This window comes from Falco biarmicus, chromosome 7 (assembly GCF_023638135.1).
Source record: "Falco biarmicus isolate bFalBia1 chromosome 7, bFalBia1.pri, whole genome shotgun sequence".
NCBI lineage: Eukaryota > Metazoa > Chordata > Aves > Falconiformes > Falconidae > Falco > Falco biarmicus.
Window position 1 is genome coordinate 30,690,881 of NC_079294.1, and position 21,761 is coordinate 30,712,641.

At 41.1% G+C, this 21,761-nt stretch overlaps 1 protein-coding gene across 2 annotated transcripts in view; it reads right to left on the reverse strand.

The window, feature by feature from the left end:
• The window catches only part of CCDC88C (coiled-coil domain containing 88C), a 102,233-nt gene that overhangs the window by 11,904 nt on the left and 68,568 nt on the right, over nucleotides 1-21,761 (reverse strand). For both annotated transcript variants that reach the window (XM_056345935.1, XM_056345936.1), the window contains exons 14-24: nucleotides 19,414-19,551; nucleotides 15,463-16,533; nucleotides 13,075-13,202; nucleotides 12,017-12,158; nucleotides 11,246-11,434; nucleotides 10,677-10,838; nucleotides 9,274-9,551; nucleotides 3,864-4,007; nucleotides 2,182-2,368; nucleotides 1,806-1,951; nucleotides 282-371 (exon numbers count right to left, since the gene is read on the reverse strand). In XM_056345935.1, the coding sequence (XP_056201910.1) occupies nucleotides 282-371; nucleotides 1,806-1,951; nucleotides 2,182-2,368; nucleotides 3,864-4,007; nucleotides 9,274-9,551; nucleotides 10,677-10,838; nucleotides 11,246-11,434; nucleotides 12,017-12,158; nucleotides 13,075-13,202; nucleotides 15,463-16,533; nucleotides 19,414-19,551 (2,675 nt within the window). The remainder of the gene's footprint in view (nucleotides 1-281; nucleotides 372-1,805; nucleotides 1,952-2,181; nucleotides 2,369-3,863; nucleotides 4,008-9,273; nucleotides 9,552-10,676; nucleotides 10,839-11,245; nucleotides 11,435-12,016; nucleotides 12,159-13,074; nucleotides 13,203-15,462; nucleotides 16,534-19,413; nucleotides 19,552-21,761) is intronic.

The following is a 21,761-nucleotide window of genomic DNA, read 5'->3' on the forward strand; positions in this document are numbered from 1 at the left end:
CAGGAACAAGATGATATTCAACAGGGCAAAGTGAATTAATACTGTTTCAGATCCCATTATTAAAAGAGGACCCCACGTGAAGTACTGTGCTCTATATTAACACAACCTACTGTAACACAACCCGCTTTTTCAGGGAATGGCTTGCTGAGTGAGAGTGAAGAGAAAGTGGAGATGACACTGTCCTTACTTCAGATGAAATTTCTATTATCTCCAGTTCTGGAGAGCCTTTTCTCACCCTCACAAATCTCTACATAGCAGAACTGAACCCATACAAGACTTACTTTTTTGGAGTAGGATCATAAAACTTGTACTGATCCATTATCTTCTCCTCAAGTTTTTCCTTGTGTCTCCTTAAGGCATTCAATTTATCACTGTAAGGGGAGAAAGGACATTCTGAACCATCTGTATGAAATGAAGCATAATCAAAAAATCAAAGACCAAAAGCCACCAAGAGAACAAAGAGACTGAAGTATCTTCCTATCGCATAACCTTCAGAATCCTACTGAACTTATTCACTGTCTCTTTAGAGAGAGTGCAAATGCAAAAAGCATACCCAACTTGCTGACATGTTATTTTTTTATGCCATAGCATGAAAAGTGAAAGAACAATAGATTGGTGCTAGATTACTCACTAATAACTCAGGCAGAGTTTGTTGGTGGGTGTTGAGATTAACCTTACTTCGTTTTTTTGAAAATTTGTTTGCTGATTGTTCAGTCTTATTCACAGATCACTGACAATTACTCAAGGTTATTACTTACATAGTTGAACTTCTTGTCTACACAATAACTGGGCATTTAATTCCTGTTTTGTTTACTCTGTTCTAACTAGAGAAATAAATAATGTTTGATTTTTTTAAGACTACTGTGGTGGTGGTCTCCTGTGAGCAGTGTCAAAGCATTCATGAGTGCCATGTAATCTTATTATTTTTATTTACTCCTCCTTTTGTTAACCTGCACAGTGGATGAAATCATCTTTCATTCAAGTAGCAGGTCTAATGTGCCTCCATCACAGAACTGCCAAGACACCTGGATAAATATGCCTAGAGTATATCTGAACTGTATTCAGCCAATTCTGGTAAACAATTTCTAACATTTCAACCATATAATCCAGCACTGAAATAAAACTCAGTCAGTAACTCCCACATTATCCTGAGGTGCTCAGACTTAAATTCTTGGGATTAAGAACACTTTTCTTACTTCTTTCACACCTATAAGAGAACTTCACTGCTGTGAGAACAGTGTTCTTTGTATATGTCCAATATGTTTAAACAGGGTATCTCACTTTAAGCAATGTCACCCTATGCATGGGGGATGCAGCTACAGATGTTGACACTTGCATGCTTAAAAACAACATAGAAGTATTTCTTAAAATGAAAATGACAAAAACTAGGAGTATTAATATATGCTATTCTTCAGGAATCTGAACATAGAATGATTCTCCTAAGACTAAATTTTTGTTGCAACTCAGCTGTTTTCCAAGCTCTTCAGACGTCTTTGAGAAGTACTGCTGGGTTTAGCATTCCATCTTTTGTAACTAAGTTCTCCACATGGGTTCATCTATGTCATTTAAAAAGAGCTGTGCTCATCCAGGTGTCTCCTGCACATTCCTTTGTGGTAAGGCAATGTGAAGAAATTTTGTAGCTTCTCCCCATTACATATACCTTCTCTGAAACATCCCCTTTTCTAGCCAGTATCAAGTAGACCTATCATTCCCCTGCCTGTCCTTCTACTCCTGACAGATGATTTGTCATCTAGACAAACAGAATACTTTTTTAGGTTTTACAGTTCAGATCTTTAGTTTCTTACATGTACTGTTTCTGTTCTTCGTGATACTGTTCCTTGTTCTCCATGTTCTGTTCCAGTAACATCTGATTCTGCTGGCTCAGCATCTGAATCTGACTCAGGAGATGATGGTTTTCTTCTTCCAGATTTCCCTTTAGACGGGACAGGAGCTATTAAACAAGATAAATTAATCTTTCCTCTGCATCTGGATTCTCTGGGAGTACACCATAATCAAGCTAACACAATGGCATAGCAACCAATTGATAAACTTCAAAGCACGTAGGGGTATTCTTACGATTGCATAGCTTGACCTTCTATATATAGTGTGCCAAAACCTTCACACACTGATTGCCAGCTCTCTAACAGGAACCCAGCAGTATACCAGTCTATAGCTACTCACCTCACAGTGGTTATCCAGCTTGGTCAGAGAGATATCCATGGACTGGTGCTGTTCTTTTAGCTCATCATAGCGAGCCTGCCAACGATTCAGCTCCAGCTGAGAGTTGTTCAAGGAAGTTTTCAGCTCCTTAGTGTGTGAATGCAGCCCTTCATACTCTGCCTTTAGCTGGTTGTGCAAGAAATTCACCCTGAAGACAAAGAAGCCAGCAGGCTTGTGAAGGACATTTCATAGAAAGTATCTCACGTTCAAGACCACATCATCAGTGTGCAGCTATCGCTAAATCAAACATTAAGTTCCAAAGACTAACTCCTAAAGACGTTTTTATTCTAAGCATATAATAAAATTTTATTAAGAAAGTAGTAATAGCTTTATAAAATATTTCAGATCTATAAAAGAACTAAAAGAAAAATAGATGAAACTTAAAACTGCTATTTCCTCAATGTGCAAGAAACACCATAAATTTCTGAGGCACAATGTATTTAGAAGCATTTGGCTATAAAGGCAGCTCTATTTTGCACAAATAAAGAACACTCACAGAATTTTTCCCGATGCATGAAATATGAGTATTAAAGTGTCCTGAACTGGAAACACTGTAATGCTGTAAGATGATTCCTTTATAGCTTTTGGTAAATCTAAAACTGTCTACAAATCACGAAGGCAAAACATTAAACAAATAGATACATAAAAAAGATTAAGTTCCGTATTTGCTGACAGATCAGCTAAGCCTTACTCTGCCAGCATTGCAATCAACAGTTTTCAACATCTTCCTTTGTCCCTGGAGAAACAGAGTTGAAAACAGCAAGCCTGAGAAAACCTTTGCAGAGCTCTGCAGTGTTCTAAAGTGTATTACTGGGACAGCATATGAAACTTTTGTGACTGAACTTAATGTGATTTTTAAATATGATTCAATCTGATGTTGCTTTAACTTGGTACATTGGCCTCTTATTTGTACCAGACTGTTTCTCAAAATGCCTTTGTAGTATGAACAGAGGCACTGAACTGGTTATAATGGAGAGCGCCCCAGCAGGGATACAGGTTTGGGTACATTTTACTGCTGCATTACGTAAAGTTCAGCTGCTAGCTCACAGAAGGGGTTAACATGAGTTAACAGTTACTCAGTGATCATATGAATCACTAAGCCCACTTCTAATAACAAGAATCAAGTCTCTTTCAAGTACTAACAAATAGCAGCTTTCTCTAGGCCGCAGAAAATAAACAGCAATAGTAACTCCTAGAACTAAATCATATTATGTGAAAAGCATAATATAATTCTCCTTAAGGAAAAAAAAAAATTAGTAGGAACCTTTTCATGCAACTCTAGAAGGTATCTGGGCATTTTGAGCATTTGTAGTTCTACTTAAAGACAAGTGCTTGCAAACAACTCATTACAGAAAAACTTGTGAACTGAACCACATGTGGAAGCTTAGTTTGAATGTGCAAAAGTCCCAGGATCAGACCATGTTTGAAGCACTGAGTAACAGTTATTTCTTGACAGTGTCCATGAAGCTGATAATCTTAACCGAGTTAAACAAAATGATCAAATTAACAAGACAAATTGAGATAAATTAACAGACACGTTAATGAAGGTATTCTGGAGCTACAGTTAACACACCAAAACAATTGTGTGTTTTGCACAATTTACTTTTTGACGACATATACAGATTTTAGCAATGGTAGCATACCTGTCCAGTTCCTCCCTCAGCTTCTGATTTTCTCCAGTGGTTATTGCATTTGATCTCCTCTCTTGTTGCAAAACCTCTCTTTCAGTTTTTAAAACTATTTCCAACTCTTCCAGTTCTGCCTTGTGTTTCATTAAACTATTGTATCTGCAAAAAGAGGAGTAGCATACTCTTAGCTTTCATATAAACATTTTTCTTCCTCTAGTTCAAGATTTTTAATAGATAATACCACAATAACCAGAAAGAATATATTTTCCTGCCTGCTTAGTTTCATACACATTTGTGTGGTTAAATATCTACCAAGGCTGAAGAATTCCACACCATGCAAGGGAATTCAGCTTAGTCTGTAAGTCAACAGGGAGGCTTTTAGAAAAAACAAAAGCATTTTTTAAGCAAAGAGATATGCAATTGCCAGAACCTGACTTCAATTCCAGATTCTGATCATTTGGTAAAGAGCATATGAGTCTCCAGAGCGAGTGGAAACTTGCACCATTAAACTGGAATCCCATTCACAAATAATTGTCAGTGGCAGGTTTCAAAAACCTGACTAGAAAGCAGCAGCCAAAAAGCACCAAGAAAGCAGTGGAATGAGCAACAGGTTATTAGACAACAACCTAATGCATATTAGGATATATGCATAGGTAATAGCATCCTGCATAGGTAATAATCTCCTGCATATTCCAGACAGATGATGAGGCTAATATCAGTGAGCTGACAACAAAACATCTTTAAGCAGGGGCTGACCCACCTGCTTCGAGTGGTTCTATTTTTTCACTAGTGAGAAGCCCAAGAGTAACACCAGTATTCATGTCCAGGCTTCCACTACCACTTGGCTTATACAATTTGTGCATGAATCATTCAGGGTGGGAAGACAGGCAGAGAGAGAGGGCAGGTGCCACCAACTGTGTCTTTAATTTCAATCTCTGGAATGCTAAAAAAACCCAGAGCTGTGGAACAATGCCCCTGATACTTGGAACAAGCACTGATTAGCCAGGCTCAGCCTCCCTGCATTTGGAAAATGCTGCAAAGAACAAGGTGGCTTGAGACCAGTTCGCAAAACAGCAAGCTGTTCTCAGAAGGCTTTTTTCTCTGGTGACCTCTGTCAGGTCTGTGCCCATACACACACACGCAGAAGCCGCTGGGGACACTGGTGCAGTCAATGTCAGAAGTCATCAGCACATTTTTCTGTGACTGTGATAGAAGGGTATTGCCCTGAAATACCCCTGGGCAGGTACACCTGTGCCAGTCACAAAGAAATAGCCTTCTAAGCAAATGGAAAACAGCAACTAGGTGGGAGATGGAGCATTGCTTGAAAAAGCTAGTGAGAACAAAACATCATCTGTGACCCTTGTCCCAGCAGAGATGAATGCAGGGCAGTTACTCTGCAGTCATGAAAACTTCAAAACAAAAACAAAAGCAGCCAACAGCACCAACTACACTGACTCCTGCCAACTTGTTTTTCTCTCAGACTACCATTCCCTTCATCCCAGGGCCAAATTCCAGCCTGTCCCAAATTCCAGTCCATTGAAGGGCCAGGGCCACACAGAAAAGTACCTGTCTCCCAGACAAAAGCTGCTTTTTGCTATTCATTCCCAGTAACAACAGTGGAGCTTAATTAACTTTATTTATTTATCTTCTTCCTCCATTCAGCTCCAGGACATTTCAAATTCAATGTCCATAGAACAAATGGAAGAACCAAAGCAGAGGAAGGTTTCATATCCAGCTCCAAGAAGGATTTAAGACAGACTGTGTGCCAATCCAGAGCCTGAGAAGACGAACTCCACAGTCAGTCCCTTGGCAGAGATTACCATGGCTGCCTTTGCAGAAACTGTGCTGTGAATTCTTTCGCCATTTCTGTATGATAGGGCTACTCCATTTTTATCCAAGCCCTCTTTTTTTTTTTTTTTTTTAAGAGGGCTACTTAAAGGAAGCAGTATACTGGACCAGTTTTACCACCTTGGCCCAGCTCCACAAGCTGCCTTTGAGCATGAGAAGCCCTAAGGCAGACCCACAGCTGCTCCCCTAAGTATTAGGTGAAAGGTAAGAAAGAAGATACTGTCTGCAAAAATGCAAGCGATTCTGCATCTCTGAAGCCCTAATGAAATCCCCAGGCAAAATTTTCTTGTAGACCAGATTCAGCATGGAATCTACCTTTTGAGCAGGATATGTGCAACCTGACAAGCTCTACCACAGGGCACAAGGTTACCCACCCCACGGGCTATTCAACACTCCATTTCTTTAGCATCAGGCACTTGGACAGGGGGGGGGGTTAAAAATATTCTCTTATACATGCAAATAAAATCCATTTTGGCTCTGATGCAACCCATTCCTGGGATTGAACAACCATATCCCTCTTTACTCCTTTTGGCTTTCACTCTTTCTGCTGTTTGTTAGCAGAAATACTCTGTGTGGATAGGTATTTGTGACTGAGATAATTTAAAAATGCTCAGCTATGATAAAAAACAGGTGGTAAAAGGAACCCAGAAAAATAATTACCAGCCAGAACTCTAGTACCATAATAATGCATGTCCATGCTGTATGTAACCCTCCACTAGCAGGGGTTCTGTGTTTCCAGTGAGATGAGTTTTTCCAATGTCTCTGCAGGATTACACTTCTCCAGAATAAGACCCAAAGAAATGCTCAATGATCTGGGAATCAACTGTAGCTAGTAACTTAGTACCTCCCCTTAGTAACATGTATGCCCTGGTTTTGGCTGGGATAGAGTTAATTTTCTTCCTAGTAGCAGCTATAGTGCTCTGGTTTGGGATTTAGTGGGAGAATGATGTTGATAACACACTGATGGTTTAGTTGTTGCTAAGTATTGCTTATGCAAAGTCAAGGGTTTTTCAGTTTCCCGTGCTCTGCCAGTGAGGAGGTGCAGAAGCAGCTGGGAGGGAGCAGAGCCAGGACAGCCAAAGGGATATTCCATAACATAGAACATCATGCTCCGTATATAAACTGGGGGAAGCTGGCCAGGAGGGGCTGATCACTGGGAACTGGCCGGGCATTGGTCAGTGGGTGATGAGTAATTGTATTGTGCATCTCTTGGGTTTTATTCCTCTCTCTCTTTTTGTTGTCTCCTTTTTCATTAGTGATTATAATTAATATTACTATTATTATTACTACTACATTTAAATTGCTAAACTGTTCTTATCTCAACCCATGGGGTTTACCTTCCCCTCCAATTCTCTCCCCCACCCCACTGTGTGTCTGCATGGTACTTAGTTGCCAGCTGGGGTTAAACCAAGACAGTGTAATATGTAAAGCAATCTAAAAAATGCAGCAAAAGGTTCCAGCCTTTCTGCATTCACTGAGACAGTCAGCCAAATACCACAAGGTTAAAAAACTGCTATTAATGGTAAATGATCCTAACATACCAACTCTCCTTTCCTTGCTAAGTCAAACCCACATGTCTGTGGTTTGCTGGGCTATGACAGGCCATTCCACTGCAGTTACACACAACCCATTATTAAATCCCCATTGCAGCACCAATACTGTGCAGACAGTATGCCAAGGGAGGCTTAATGAAGTTTGCTCAGGTGCAGAAAATATTCTGTGGTTAGAATGCATCAGAGTGAACTACACAAACCTTGGGGACCTTGGCTGTACATGGTGTTAGGAGTCCACAAGCTAACTAAAGTTGCTGCGGATTTTTCTAGACGAGCTACAGTCACAGGTTTATGCAGGAGTGCGATCCTACTGAAAAAAACCCAACACCTCGTAGCTGGGACAAACAAAACCTGTCTTTTAAGACAGTGCACAAACAAACTTCTTGGCTGTCCTGAGCTGCTCTGGGAAAATTTAGCAGGTGGTGCATTCTAGCTGAAGTTGAAAGTGAGGTATTTCATCTTAGCCGTTAAATACCTCAAAGTGGCAGAAGAAAAGTTTCTTACAACTGTTTTTCTAACTTTTTCCCCCCTCTGTTCCCTCAGCCAGCTGAACTGCATGTAGCACATGATGGAAGAAAAACAAAATACACATAGGAGTGGCTTATCTCTTTTTTTTCTGACAGCCAAATGGAGACACAGGCTGTCCTTGGACAAATCACCTTTATAAGTATCTTTTGAGACTGATCTGCTGAGGAGGACACCGCATTTAGAGAACCGCCAAAATCAACCTGCTTTGAGTATAGAAAAGGCCACCATCTGCTCTCCTGCAACATCTCTCACTGGCATTCACATCTCAGTAAATTGTTAATGTTTACAATGGTGATCTGAGCACTTACCACTAGAGAGAACCTATTTTTAGAAAGCCACTTTTTCCTTAGGCCAGAACTGTTTAATAATTGGTACTCATCAAGAAAAGAAAGAACCCAGCAAACTGCCTCAACACACCACAGTGCGATAATCTCAAGCAAAGCCTGAATCAATGAGAACCATTTATCAGTCAGAAAGACTTGGTAAACAGGAAGAGCATCTGTGTAATCACTTACAGCTCATTTAGTTGACAGCCAAGCAGCTGTCCTGTCACACAGCCCCGGTGGATATTTTAATCATAATATGCTTATTTCTGTACTTTATAAAAAAATCTACCACACATTGTATTGCCAGCTCCTTAGTCTTTGGGAAAGGAACATTTAGCACCAGTTCTTAGTACACCCTCAAAGATCATCATTGAGTTGCTCTGAACCCGACTCACGGTCTTGCACTTAAACTGAACCTGAATACAGGTATTTTGAGGAAAATCACTGAATTGGTAAGAAAAGTTTTGAGGCACAGGCAGAGCGGTATTTATGTAGTAGTACAGCATATATATTGTTCAATCCATGCACAACTGTCAGAAAATGACAGTAACTGAAACTAAACAGCAGACTACTCCGATTTCACAACTCTGTTGAAGGGCCTGAAGCAAAAGCCTTACATTGTGAGAACTAGAAGAAAATAAGTAATACATCACTACCTCACAACTAGCTCAATACGGCTTCCTTCAGAGCACCTCCTTTGTCATGATGCTGATGCCACACACAATCTTCAATGATTTAGATTTCTCAAGACATGTACTACTCACACATAGGTAATTACCTAGGTGACTTGCAGACCTTACTGTATGATTAGAAAAGACACCTCACACAGTAGAACAAGGAGAATCTTTTTAAGGCTGCATGTTATTACAGCACAGATCCTTAAATGTAGTAAAGGCATTTAAGCTACTTCTGATAAAGCATCCCCAAGACCTAAGCCTGTATTTCCTAAATGTGACCTGACTCATTGGTGGTCTGCCACCTTTAGAGGTCTAACAACCACAGCTTTGCAAATACTATTATCTAATCTCCTAATGATAGCAAGAATGAGGAGACACTTTTTCAGGGGAACAACCTGGCAGTTTCCACTTGTAATTGGAGACCAACATTTAGGGCTAAAATTGTAATGTGGGCACATTTCGGCTACAATACACCCCTGAGCACTGAGCATACCTCTCACCCAGACCTTTGTGCTCCAGATCCAGGTTTTTGTGTAATGTTTTCAGGCAGCTGTGCTGGTTTATTAGCATTTCATATTCTGCAGACTGCCGTTCATGCAGTGATGCAAGGTGTTCATGGTCCTGAAGCAACGACTCATACTCAGCTTTCAGCTGTTCCTTCTCTTTCAGTATATTTTCGTTCTCATTCTCCTTGATTGTCTGCTGATTTTGGAGTAAAGTATTCTGGGCCATCAGTGAAGCACTCTGGGAGCTCAGAGTTGAATTTTCTACCTAAAGTTTCTCAAATAAAAAGCAAATACTCATTATTTAGACTTACTGGTACATACAACACACGTAGTAGCAGATTGTATCTGTATAGAGTTATTCAAAAACTCATTCACTGCTTTGTAGACTTAAGGCATCTGTGGACAATTTGGAATCATTTTGGTATTACTGCTGGCAGTGTGCACCATACAAGGCCATGCTATCAGCAGTCTGAAAACTACCAGGATAACCTCCAAACTGAAAAAACACTGTTTTACCAGCAAAGTTCTTGAGCCTGAAGACCAAGATGAGCTAGAATACTTGCAACTGAACTGCATCTCCAACAATCATGTACAAAGCTGAAAGTTATCCTATATTTGTGTACAAGTAATGAAAAATTAAGTTCACCCAAACTCAACAAAATTAACTGCACTACTGTGTATGGAGCAGCACTCTTAACTCTGATTTCAGTACACAGGTAGTGCGTTTATATGTTGCTTATATACATCAATTACAGATGAGAAATGATTAGAGAACAAAAAAATATCTGTGAACATGCAAGAGGAAAAGCTTGAAAAGGGAAAGTCACATTAAAAAAAAAAATCAGAGCTAATCCAATGTTGTTCTTTAAAACTGTTTTCTTTCTCAAGCTAAGCTTATCTTTTAAAAATGAAAGCAATGTTTAAGAGTGCTCATTTTCCATTCCACGGGCAACTTTGACATTTTGTCTGAAAGTATGAAAATTGTGATTGGAATTCATTGCTACAATGCCTCTTGGGAGCTGACTTGTGTCCTCTTCCCATTTCTTCCAAGCTCTTTCACAGGCATAGCATTAACAGAACAAAAGAGCAAAGATCTTTTATTCTAGAAATGCAGCTCCTGGAACACCACATCTGGATTTTGCTATATTGATTTCAAAAATTTCTCTCTAACTACCTACCTTCTTAATGAAGATGGCTACTAGACATTAGCTACAGAGCCTATTTCCCACCTAGCTTGGAGAAATTCAGACCTCAAACTAAGCTCCACCTTATGGGCCTCATCATCAACATCAGCCTAGCAATACAAACAATTTCTTATTAGCAGTCATCTTCTCCACATTACTATAATCAAATCCAGGCTCCTGACACAGAGGTGCAAGTTTGTCCTGACCTGGAGTTTGGCTGTCTGTGTCTGCAGGGCAGTGTTGTGCTCCTGAAGGAAGACATTTTGCTTCTGTAGTGTCAGGATCTGATTGTTGAAGGAGACATTCTGTGTTTCCAAATGTTTCAGCTGCTCTTTAAGCAGCTGCTTCTCAGTGTGCAGGGCTGCATTCTGAAAGAGAGGTGGCATTGAAGGGGTGACAGGAAGAAATGGAACAGCTGTCCTGACCATTTGGAGTTCTATCCAAGATGAGAACCAATTAACAATAACCATTCTGCAACAGATGTGCAAAAGCAAACTCTTCCCAGCATTAAATGAAGGTAGGACAGATATTATACACAGGATTAATCCTTGCAATAATGTCATACAAGACACACACATATATATCCATTGTATCATTTATACAAGACATATATAGCATATATCCCATGCAGTCCTAAGAAATACCTGAGGAATTTGGTAAACTTACAAAAAACTCCCAATAAATCCATCAGATTCCTATAAGCTCAAAAATCCAGTTCCCAGCAACCCACTCATGGTCGCAAGGGAAGTCTGAGAGGTAACAGGAGAAGGCTTACATTTCTTTCCAGTTCAATTGCCCTGTCCTTCAGTTTCAGCAGCTCCACGGTAGCTTCCCGGTGCCCCGTTTCCAATTTCTCATTCATTTGGTGGTTGGGAATGAGTTTCTCTGCAGAATACCTCAGTGACTTCTGAGCATAATGCCCATCCTGTTGAGTCTGTTTCAGTGCATCAAAGTCCTTCTTTATCTGCAAAGCCAACATTCAATACTGGTTTATCAGTGGGATTTTAAATTAGTGATGGAATATGCAGCTCCTCTCTTGCCCTGCAGGGACATTAAGGGGTTCAACAACCAGTACCCTCATTTAACAGATGGGGAAGCAGAGACACAGACAGGAAGGAATCCATGTCTCTTGACCTCCAGTCAGGTGCCCTTTGACTCAAGCTCACTGTCACCTAACAAACAGGCTGTTCTTAGGTGAGATGTTCCAACTGCAGTCTTGCTCAGCCTATGCTTTCATTCAACAATGCAGAAAAAGCAAGAACATGGCAATGAAAAAACATGGGAAAACAGAGATCTGCAAATGGTGGTTATGTAAAAAAACCTGCTGTGCCCCCAGCCCAACAATTTTTCTGAAATTGGTGCCATTATATAGAAAAGGACAAGGGAAAGCAGACTAGTCATAAAAGGTTTCTGGGAAGTGCACGTATGGGATGGGGGGTGGGGAGTATTTCTGTAACAGATAACTTGTTCTTGATGAGTTAAAAAAATATGCATGTGAATGCGCAGAACCACATTGTGAACAATTAAAATTCAGTTAACCTCTTACCACATTTAGATCATTCTGTAACTGCTGGTTCAAGTTCAGAAAGTCCTTCACTTGAGCTTCCAGCACTGCAATCTTTTCCTCTTTCACAGCTAGTGTTGTTTTTAGTGCCGATTCAGTTTTGCTCTCCAGAATCTTGTATTTTCTGAAAGACATGAGAATAGCTTTCCAGTGCCAGCCACTAGGATATGAGCCACCATCTACCTAGAGGACTTCACCCATTCTGAATCTCACATGTTACATTTTATGTGTTTGCTTCTTCAGCAAAATTATTTCCTTTACTGCCGCAGATTACTACTGATATATTATAGCTGAGGAACCTGCTTTTGGAACCAATCAATTTTAATAGAGGTAATGCCAGTACAGTTCTACAGAAAATGAAGAGCTACATATAAGAAAGTTCTCTTTTTCCCCTAATTACAGTGCAGAAATTTATTGTCATGGCTCTTTTGTACATTCTTGACAAGGAGAAAAATCCACAGTAGATTCTAAAGACTCCTACAAGACAGGTATGTTTCTCTATTTAGGCCATACCAAGAGGCCTATGTAGACATGGGTTGTTGAGGTTTCTTTGTTCATTACTACAGGACCTGCAAAAGAACTCCTTACAATCAGGAATTTCTTAGGCAACATCTGTGTTTACGTTAAGAGGTGGTTGGATCACCAATTACAGAGTAATGACAGACACTTCAATAGGCACTGTTCTTACTTGTAAAGAGACTATGAGGAGGAATACACACTGAAATAGCTACTCAGCTTCTCCCAGCTGCTGAGGGGGTAGAGAGGGACTGTAGTAATGCTGGCTAGCATGGAGAGAGAAAATGGCATTTCTTCCTTCCTTCCATCCAAGAAAATGTTTTGCAAAACTTGCAGTATACTGCCAAGCTTGCTACAGAAAAGTAAGCCTTATTTTCAAAATTACTAAGTGTAACTGGAGTGAGACAGGTAAGAACCAGTTTAACAAAAAACAAAAAAAAAAAAAAAAAGGCAAAGGGCTTGCGTTAGGCTGAGGAAAAGCCTGCAGAGCCAGAAGAATGACTGTGAGAGCTCAGTTTCCTTACGTGTCACCATTGCCATTGTCATCCCGTAGCAGCAGCTCTTTGTTCAATCCTATCTTCTCCAGTTCCTGGCTCAGTTTGTCCAGCTCACTAGACAACTGTTGACTCTTCAGCTTCTCCAGGACCAAATCCTGTAAGAGCACTCACATGATTAGTTGCTGTGCAAAGGGTAGTGATAATGACCCAGCACTATAGTTTTTTTTAAAAAGTGCTAAAAAAGTGATTGGATAAGATCCTAGTTCCAAGAAGGTCAGCTAAAATTCTTTATTGGTGACAGCAGAGTGCAGTATTAAACTAATCGCTTTTATTTATAGTTTACTTGGAATAAATCTGAAGAATGCTACTTTTGGCCTTTGTCCCACTCACTGTACTGAATTACATCTGCCAACACTGGCATCCTGCCCATCTGCCAAAACAAGGAATATGTGCAGGCCAGGAGACATCCTGCCCTTGTGGCACAGAAGGGATGTGTGCAGGTCAGGAGGGAACACCAGCAGAGGGAGTTCCCACCTCTCAGCTAGGACAAAAAGCCCAGCAACACTGGCACACACACACAGGAGTGACAGAACATCAGTATGAAAGTTTCCTGAGATAATATGGTTAAGGGACAAAGGGACTTGGCAATAGTGCATTTTCACTATTGACTCTGAGTTCTGACATACGGTAAACTACTGCCAAAATTAAAAAGCATAATTAAATTGTTGTGTAAGGGACAGGAGAGCTTTGTCACTTATTCTGGTATCTACTCACCCATTCTGGTTTCATTTAGGTTTCTTTGGAAGAAACCTAAGCAGAACCAGACAAGGAGGAAATTTGATGGAGTTTGGTGAAGGTATATTGGGAAAATGATTTGCTGTTATGCCAGTAAAGCGAGGGCTGCGTGGAAATGGCCTGAGAAGACATAACTGCAGCCTGCATGTTTAGTAAGGACAAATCATTTTTGGTGCATAGCCAAGTTCAAAGATCCCTGCCATTCAAAATTCTCTGAAATGCAAATGTACCATAGAGAACTACATTGCTCATGGGGCTGCTCAGAAGTTTTCTTAAATAAGGCATGAAGAAAGGACAAAGTTACCAAAGCACTTCAAGTAAGGAAGAAAATTATCCTGGATATCAAACAGAAGCGAGAATAACACTTAAAATAATCCTTTGTTAAACATAAACTGTAGGTATTCACTAATACTCTGATATCACAAATTTAGCCACATATTCATTCACGTGGCCAGCAAAAAAAAGGTAAGGTTAAGGTCAGTTCCAGTCCATGGTCTGTGAACAAGTCCCTTTAACATCCATGAACTCCTTCTGTAGTATCTATACAAAGTAACTAAGGAAAAGAAGATACGCTTCTGTATGGGTCTGTACCACTGGAAATTTGCAGAAGTATGAGAAGGGAAAGATTAAAAAGGAGCCTTCTCAGAAATGCTATTATTTACTTATTTTTAAGGAAAGTTGGATAGAAACACAACTCAGGACTTTCAAATGTTTGTGATAGAACTTTTGTTACCCTCCTCAAAATTACACTAATGCTTCCAAACGTAAAATAAAAGTAAATCTTCCAAGTAAGTAATTGCTTACTGCATTAGTCTGGCTAAACTTATTTATTTCACTGCAGCATTGACCATTTTCTTTTGAATGCTCTTTCACAGGAATCCTGTTTCTGGCAGGACAACAGCAGCTGGGGCAGGCAATGAGAGCACATGGCAATAACCTGAATCCACTCATAGGCCACTTGTAAAAGTGTCAGGTTCTGGCACACACATCATTAGTTTGCCAATATCCTAATGCTAGGTGTGTATTCTTAAAAAGATCGCTAGTAGGAAAAGTGCAATTAGGGCATTCTGCAGTGGAGAGGGCTGCTGGAAGAGATCAGAGCTGCTCTCACTCCACAGGGAAGCTTTTGGAGGAGAACACTGTAGATAGCTGCAAAGCAAAAACTTGATGCAGCTGTTATTGAAAGTGTTAGGTTGGTCATCTGGGATGGTTCTTGTCTTGGCTATGTCTGTTTTAGGACAGGGATGTATCCTCAACAGGTGCTCCGATTTCTACACTTAAGAGTCAGTCTCTCTGCTGGAGTTCTCATGTTAGCAAATACTTTATCTAACTCTGTGACCACAAAATTATCAGAGTCTTTGGTTTACAGCTACCATGTGGGAGCTGTGTTAAAACCCTATTCTGCATGAGAAAAGATGTCATTTGGAGACGTGTTTGCAGACACCAAGTGGTACACTGCAGTTTTTGGTATGTTCCACTTTCCAAGGCCACACTATCCAGCAATGGCTGTTAAGGCTGTGGAGATATCCTAGCTCATGTATTAACTAGTCATGGGACAGATGTCTCCCTTTGTACTTCAAAGAGCTGAAATAAAAAACCATTAGTATTATTTTTCCTTACCTCTCTCAATGTAGCTAGTGTTCTTTTATCAATTGTAACTTGCTTTAGGAGATCTTTATTGTCCTTTTCAAATTCTTTCAGCTTATTAGATGAATCTCTGAATCGAGCAATTTCCTTTTCTAGTGTCTTGTTTTCTTTCTCAGCAACTGCCAACTTTACTGTACTATCATCTAAAATAGCATCTTTCAGCTCCACTTGCTGCCAAAGCCGTTTCGTTTCTTTCTCCAGCATTTTTTTGTCTTTCTCAAGCTGAGACATTTCTTGTTCTAGGGTTTTGTTCTCCTTTTCTAACCTCTCCAGCCGTTTGGCAGAAATCTTTAGCTCCTCAAGGTTTCTCTGGAGGACCTGATTTTCACTCTCCATTCCTTGTACTTCTTTTTCTAACTCCTGGATCTTTTTGCTGCTGCTCTCCACAATTTGCTGAAGTCTCTGGTTTTCAGAGTTGACACTCTGATAACTTAGCTCCAACCTCTCCGATTTCTTGCTCATTGCTTTTAATATTTCCACATTTTTTCTTAAGTCCTCTTTCTCCCTCTCCAAATCTTTATTTTCTGCTTCTATTTGTGCCATTTTTGTACTGGTAAATCTCATGGTCTCCACCACTCTCCTAAGCTCCAGATTTTCTTCATCCAATTGCTTGTTGTCCCTTTCCAGATCCCCAAGCCGGATAGAAATATTCTGCAATGTGTCCAGGGATTTTCTTAGCTTCCTATTTTCCACTTCCAGATTCCCATTTTCCTGCTCAAGAACTTCCACTTTTTCTGTCACTATTTTCATCGCTGCTGCCTTCTTTGTAAGTTGTTCATTCTCTCTCTCCAGCCGATGGAGCTCTTTTTCCATTTCTTCCACTCTTTCCACTTTTTCTTTAACCTGGTCAAAATCCTTTTGCAATTGTTTCTTCTCAAATTCCAGCTTGTTCAGTTTGCTACTAGTCTCTGTAACTGTTTCGTGAAGGATCTTGTTCTCTTTTTCAATATCTTTTACTCTTGCCTCGCTGCTCACTTGAGATCTTTGTCTCAGGGATAAGACCACTTGATTAAGGTGATCATTTTCTTGTTTAAGGTCCTTTATCTACATAAACAATAAAAAAAGTCAAGCAAGTGTTACTCATCTACCTTACAAAGCACAGTATAAATTAGTCCTGAAGCAGACAACTGTTAACAAAACCACATCCATTTAATCCAAGACAAATTTCTCAACAGTTTTCACTGACTAAACCCAGAAACCAAAACTAATGAAAAAAATTGTTACCTCCGGTAACCCATCACTGTAAAAAATTAAAAAGTGTTATATTCCTGCTACCAGCCAAAAAGTTCAAGACAGGGAGAAAGTAGACAGGAAACCTTCAGAGAACACCTTGAAGAATGTGCTTTGTTAGGAACCATTCCTAATAAAGCTTATGTTTCTATCTAGGTTTACATTCATCTTTGGGATCCGAAGACACAGATTATCTCCGATAAGGTGTCAGAAACCCCAAAACATTTGAAAATTTACAGCAATTATAGATCTCATTAAGAATACACTTCCTGTAAGAACAGTACACTTACCCCAACTGGTCACCTTTCAGCTGAAGCAACTGTGACTTAGTCTGCAGTTTGCATTTGATTCTTACCTATACACATCCACATAAATCAAAAGGAACTTAAGACTTGAAAAAACAGACCCTGCCCTTTCCTGACAATTAAGAATACTTCTGGGTTTACTTCCTGCCCTACCTGTGAAGCATTCATTCAGTACTACTACAAAGTCTGTATGTGTTCTAACGAAATGTAGGAGTCTGGTGGTAAAGTGCAGTTTCCCAGGCAGAAGTCTAGGTAAGAATCCGTCAAGATGAAAAGCACTACCCAAACAAGGTATCTTCTTATTTAACCTTCACCCCACAGAACTTAGGAGTAAATTTTAATAGAGGCTGCAAATATACAGACCAGACTTCAACGATCTGTGCCTATATTTCCCTCGCTAGTCAGATTAATATAGATGACACCTTGCACTAAGCTTTAATAGGATAGTTTCAAGGCATTGCATATGAACTGCAGCACAGCAGTAAAAGCTAAGGTGCATTTAAAATATCAACCCAAAAGACATAAATGCTTTCTCACCATCTTTTTAAAATACAGCAAAAATGTTGGGTGGCTAAAAAACCCCCAACCAGACCAAATGAGGACACACAGCTGGCAGAAGACCAATCTTCAGCAATAAAAATAGGGCTTTACTTGCACATCCTAAAACCAACTGGTGTCCCATTTAGTAAGATTCAGGCCTTTTTTCCCCGCGAAGAGGGAAGCGTTGTCCTTAGAACAGCCTGAAGATCCCCCTATGGTAACAGGAGCAGTAGCTAGCAAAATATGCTGTACTTTTTTGCATTTTACTTACATTTGAAAAAAATTACTGGCTAACTGGGGAGTTCCCAGTTGACTGGACTAGAGGTTAGTCAATGTGATGCCCATCTACAAGAAGGGCAGGAATGAGGATCCGGAGAAACTACAGGCCTGTCAGCCTGACCTGGGTGCCGGGGAAGGTTATGGAGCAGATCAGCCCGAGTGCCATCACGTGGCACGTGCAGGACAATCGGGGTTCAGGCCCAGCCAGCATGGGGTTATGAAAGGCAGGTCCTGCTTGACTAACCTGATCCCCTTCTATGACAAGGTGACCCGCTTAGTGGATGGGGGAAAGGCTGTGGACATTGTCTACCTGGACCTTAGGAAAGCCTCTGACACCATCTCCCACAGCATTCCCCCGGAGAAACTGGCTGCTCGCGGCTTGCATGGGTGCACTCTTCCCTGGGTAAAAAACTGGCTGGATGGCTGAGCCCAAGGAGTGGTGGTGAGCGGAGTTATACCTGGCTGGGGGCCGGTCACAAGCGGTGTTCCCCAGGCCTCAGTACTGGGGACAGTGCTGGTTAGTATCTTTATCAATGATCTGGGTGAGGGAATTGAGTGCACCCTCAGTGAGTTTGCAGACGACACCAAGTTGGTAGGGAGTGTTGATCTGCTGGAGGGCAGGAAGGCTCTGCAGAGGGATCTGGACAGGCGGGACCCATGGGACGAGGCCAGTTGCATGACGTTCCACAGGGCTCCATGCCGGGTCCTGCACATGGGTCACACCAGCCCCACACAGCGCTACAGGCTGGGGGAAGAGCAGCTGGAGAGCTGCTGGTGGGAAAGGGCCTGGGGTGCTGGTCAACAGCCAGCTGAATACAAGCCAGCAGTGTGCCCAGGCGGCCAAGAGGGCCAACAGCATCCTGGCTTGTATCAGACACAGTGTGGCCAGCAGGACTAGGACAGTGATTGTCCCCCTGTACATGGCACTGGTGAGGCTGCATATCTCAAATCCTGTGTCCAGGTTTGGCCCCTCACCGCAGGACAGACCCTGAGGTGCTGGAGCGTGTCCAGGGAAGGGCAGTGAGGCTGGTGAAGGGTCTGGAGCACAAGTCCCATGAGGAGCAGCTGAGGGAACTGGGGCTGTTTAGCCTGGAGAAAAGGAGACTCAGGGGGGAATCTTATCGCTCTCTACAACAAGAGGCTGTAGGCAGGTGGGTCTCAGTCTCTTCTCCCAGACAACAAGCGACAGGACAAGAGGCAACGGCCTCAAGTTACACCAGAGTAGGTTTAGATTGGGTATTAGGAAAAACTTCACTGAAAGGGTGCTCAAGCATTGGAACAGGCTGCCCAGGGACGTACTGGAATCTCCATCCCTGGAGGTGGTTAAAAAACTCATATATATGGCCCTTAAGGACATGTTTAGTGGTGGACTTGGCAGTCCTGGGTTAACGGTTGGACTCAGTGATCTTAAAGGTCTTTTCCAACCTAAATGATTCTATGAAATTCAGCCTCCACCTAATAGCTCTCTAATTGCCCTGCCTTCCCTGAGAGAACTAGATGTTCTAAATGGCATCACTTAATTACCACTACTGGGCATACACTTTCATATTAACATTTGTGAAGTTTGTACCTGTCTGTCTTTGTCAGCTTTTAGAGTCTCCATGACGACTTGTAGCTGTTCTTTATCTTTTATCAGCTCCTCACTCAAGGTCTCCAGATCTTGATTACTTTGCTTCTCTTTTTCAATTTGATTTTGCAGCTTCTCAATCTGTGTGGACAGAATGCATCAAAACACATTAGCCACAGCTTAACACAATGACTATTTAGTAACTTTAAGTTATTTTGAAGACCAGCGAGGAACAAGATGGGCACTATGGCTGAAAGATGTAATCATTCCCTTCTGCAGCTTGCCAGTCTCAGTAGAGGAAATGGAAGTTTTGTTTTTCTCACAGTGACAAGAATCTCCTTCATGCCTGTTAAGATCAGAGCGTATAAGGTACAGAAGTAAGAAATGCTTCACCTGCCTGCCTGAATGCCCTGTTTTGGTCCTGTCATCAGTGACTGATTAAGTTTCTGGTGCTCACCCTTCTGAGGGTCTTCCCTCCTCCTAGCCTCTCCATCACTGATGGCCTTAATCTACCAGTGAATGTGGAGGAAATTATTAAGACAATTCAGGAAGCAACACAATTTAAAAAAAAAAAAATAATGATCAGGAACAGAGGAAAAGCACTGGAGTTTCCAAGTTTACCTTCCCTCTCTATGCTCTGCTAGCCCTCTGCTTTCCCCAGCAGGTGACAATACTGGATTTGAAAGACTTGCAAATAAGGTCCCAGTCCTACAGTGAACAATGTCTTCTTACTCCCTCCTTTTAAAGTTGTACTCAAAGTAGTAAGCACTGGAAAGCAGTAGCTCTTCAGTATTTAGAAGGAAGAGGTTCAGAAAGCTAGGCTCCCCAAGTCAGGATTGATTCTTTTTTATGCTTGCAAAGTACTGTGAGCACCTACAGCTCTGCACAAGTACCAGCTCATCTTCTTGTGTTGTATTACAAACTTTGCCAACAGTGAAAATGTCAATGCAAAAGATATTAACAATAATTCTTACAAGTGGGAAATAGCTGGAGGCTGGGCTCTGCCTATGTCAACATGTGCCTCATTACGGGAAGTGTTTAAACAAGCAGAGGCTGCCCAGATTGGAGATAAGAAGGATTTAACAGTTAGAAACCTAACCACGTTAAGGTTCATTGCTCTCAGAGGAGCTGTTCAGAGAAAGCTGGAACAAACTCAGTAACTCAGCAATAGCTGGTCTTCATTAGCACCTCCCAGAAAACTGGAGGCAAGCAAGAAACTACTGTGTACAGCTAGTTTCAGTCCAAGAAGTCAGGAACGCAGAGAAAACAGGTACTTGGACTGCTACTACTTGACTGTGTCTGAAATGAGGGTTTTCTATTATTAGCTCCTCTGAAAAGATTGCAAGAAAGGAAAAAAGGACGTACATGACTTTTCCTTCGTATCATCTCTTCTTCTACTACCTGAATAATCTTGTTCTGGCTAGGTGATCCTTCCAAACACTAGATCAGTAGATAGCCAAGCATACTCAAACAATGATTTTTGAAAGTCTCACACAGTGGATGAAATCTGAGCCCACTTAAACAACTTTGGGGAGGCAAGAATTTACTATGGGTATCTCAGGAGTTACAAAAAAACTCCACAGGCACACAACATCTGAGAAAACCACTTTTTATCTCTTGTCCTGTGACTTTATACAGGCTTGTCTTTAACAGTCCTTAAGAACCGTTGCTCTCTCCTCTGCCTACTGTAGTAAACATTCTTTAATGAATCAGACAGACTTCCCCTATTATCTCCCTTTCCCCTAGCACACTCCCCTGTGGGCATGCATACCCTCTAATTAAAAGGATACATGTGTGAGAAAAAAAAAAAACATGTTAGAGAAACAGTTTTTTAAAAAAACAATACAAAACAACAAATTCAAACATCTCAAATCAAATTATTTTACACATCAGGTCTCTCTACATTCAGAGGTAACTGCATGCCTCACAGACTATAGAATACTATCTACTCCTTTTTTTTTTCCTCCAAATGTCCCTGAATGATAGGTGAAGTCCATCAACAACTAACTGGCCTGTGGCATTCAGTCAACAGCTCCCATCATATTCTGTGTTCCTTTGGTGAAGAGTTCAAACATTACAATTGCTTTTAATAGCAATTATTTCTAACTGCCATTTTTTTCCTCGTTGGTCTGATATGTACAAGGCCCCCTTTTCACCACACAGGCACTCCCCACCAGTTTTTTTGCCTTATGTAACTACCAGACCATGTACGTGACCCCATCATGTCAACACACTCATCATCATCAAAAACATCAGACTAATTCTGGAATCAGAACTGTTGGCACCAGTACAGTACCATAACAAGAGGTGCCCACAGGAATTTTTCTGAGGCAAAGCCAGAGCTTGCCCCC